At 63.2% G+C, this 2,266-nt stretch overlaps 1 protein-coding gene across 1 annotated transcript; it reads right to left on the reverse strand.

Moving 5' to 3' along the window:
* Positions 1-858: 858 nt before the first annotated feature.
* Positions 859-2,046, reverse strand: FOXL2 (forkhead box L2). Its single transcript, XM_084842022.1, has one exon. The coding sequence runs from the start codon at positions 2,044-2,046 to the stop codon at positions 880-882; it is 1,167 nt and encodes a 388-aa protein (XP_084698148.1). The 3' UTR covers positions 859-879.
* Between the last annotated feature and the right edge of the window lie 220 nt (positions 2,047-2,266).

The raw sequence follows: 2,266 nt of genomic DNA on the forward strand, positions 1-2,266 counted from the left end.
TGAAGTTTCTTCCCACCACCCACCACTGTTTTGTTTTTTTTAAATGGGACCTATTTCGAAGTAAACATACATGGCCTGGATAGCGCCCACTGGGATTACATTTTAATGCTTTCAACTGGGCTGTAGATCAGGTTATTGATTCAGCACATTTTAATCTGTATCAATAACTATACAACTTCGTAGGCCTCTTGTAGTTTATCCTTCTGTCCCTTTACGGTTGTAGTTTTCCCCCTTCCCAGACTACACCAAGTTTAAACGCAAAGTGAAAAGTAAGTTCCTCTGAAATTAACCAGTCTTCTGAAGCACATCACCTACAAGTAAGTCCCATTGCATTCAACAGCATGTACTTCTAGAAAACAGTGTTAAAGACCGGGATATTAATTTCAAGGAACTGCCTTTAGGATAGTGATCAGCGCTGATTTGGTTTTCAGGAAAAGAAACACAAGGCCAGTTTAGACGCTTCACCATGAACTTCCCCACAGGCAGTATGACCTGGCTAAACTCTGCCTGCGACAACCCCATAAGCTGGTGACAGCTAGAGAAAGGGCAGGCGATACTTCTGAAGCGAGAAGGATGAGGATGAAAGTTCTCTACACTTACGCTGCCTTCACGTACACCCGGAGCAGAGCTTTCTAAGTTCAGATACAGAGATATTTGGCGGGGGGTTCTCATTTTGGCACTGAACGTTACTGTATGTATCGGAGATGGGTGGAAAAGGAAATCATAAAGAAAGAAAATCCAAGTTTCTTTTTTTTTAAAAACCCCGAACAACACAAGGCCTTTTTCGGGCGACGGTGCTGGGGAGGGAGCGTAAAGGCCCCCCCCCCCCGGTGTCCCGGTCGTCCCCCCGGCTGGAGGAGGCTGGTCTCGTCCGGCTGCTCAGATGTCTATCCGGGCGTGCAAGGCGCTGTGTTTGCTGTCGTGGTCCCAGTAGGAGCAGTGCATCATGGCCAGCTCGGGCGGCTGGCGCGCGCAGGCGAACTGCAGGCCGGCGGCTCCGTTGGGCGCCGCTTGCGGCGAGGCGCTGCCGGCCGAGGCGGCGGCCGCGGCGGCCGCGGCGGCCGCCACCGCGGCCGCGCCCAGCTGCTGGGCCGCGTGGTGGTGGTGGTGGTGGTGGGCGTGCGGGTGGTGGTGGTGGGCGTGCGGGTGGTGGGCGTGCGGGTGGTGGTGGCCCATGCCGTTGTACGAGTTCACCATGGCGGGCAGGCGCGAGTAGGGGCCGTAGGCGGCGGCGGCGGCGCCGGCCCCGGCCGAGAGTCCCACGCCCTTGACGCCGCCGGCGGGGCCGAGCGCGCCCGCGCCCGCGCCGCCGCCGTCGCCGCCCGCGCCGCCGCCGCCGCCGCCTTCCACGGCCGCCATCTGACAGGCCGCGTAGGCGCCGGCCGAGGGCGGCGGCGGCGGCGGCGGCGCGGGCTGCGCCAGGGACCAGGAGGCGGCGGCGGCCGCGGCGTTGAGGAAGGGCGCCTGCAGGTACTTGGCGGGCGGCGCGGCGAGGTAGCCGTAGCCCGCCGCCTCGGCCGCGGCGCCGAAGAGGCTCTTGCCGGGCTGGAAGTGGCCGGCGGGCGGGCGGAAGGGCCGCTTCATGCGGCGGCGGCGGCGGTAGTTGCCCTTCTCGAACATGTCCTCGCAGGCCGGGTCGAGCGTCCAGTAGTTGCCTTTGCGCTCGCCGCCGCCCTCTCGCGGCACCTTGATGAAGCACTCGTTGAGGCTCAGGTTGTGGCGGATGCTGTTCTGCCAGCCCTTCTTGTTCTTCTCGTAGAAGGGGAACTTGCTGATGATGTACTGGTAGATGCCCGACAGCGTCAGCCGCTTCTCGGCGCTCTCGCGGATGGCCATGGCGATCAGCGCCACGTACGAGTAGGGCGGCTTCTGCGAGGGGTCGCCCTTCTCCGCCGCCGCCGCGGGCGCCTTGCTGGGAGCCGGGCTCAGCTCCGCCTTGGCCCCCGCCTCGCCGCCGCCGCCGCCCAGGCCGGGCTCCTTGCTGGCCGGGTGCAGCAGGGCCACCGTGTCCTCGGGCGGCGGGTCTGGGTAGCTGGTGGCCATCATGGCACCCACCTGCTGCCGCTGCTCGCCTCGAGGGGCTCCGGCGGTGGCTTCAGGGCAGCAGCAGCCTTCCAGCCGCCCTCAGACCGCGGCGGAGGCTCCGCCAAGATCGCGCGGAAAGGTCTGCTCGAGCTGCTTCCCTCGCCTGCCGGCTTTAAACCCTGCCTGAGCCTGGTGGGCTTTTTGGTCCCCCCCCCCCCGCCTTTCTGTCTCTCTTTCAAGA

The sequence above is a fragment of the Heloderma suspectum genome, chromosome 3 (assembly GCF_057233095.1).
Source record: "Heloderma suspectum isolate Gila_16-S chromosome 3, 16-S_ref, whole genome shotgun sequence".
NCBI lineage: Eukaryota > Metazoa > Chordata > Lepidosauria > Squamata > Helodermatidae > Heloderma > Heloderma suspectum.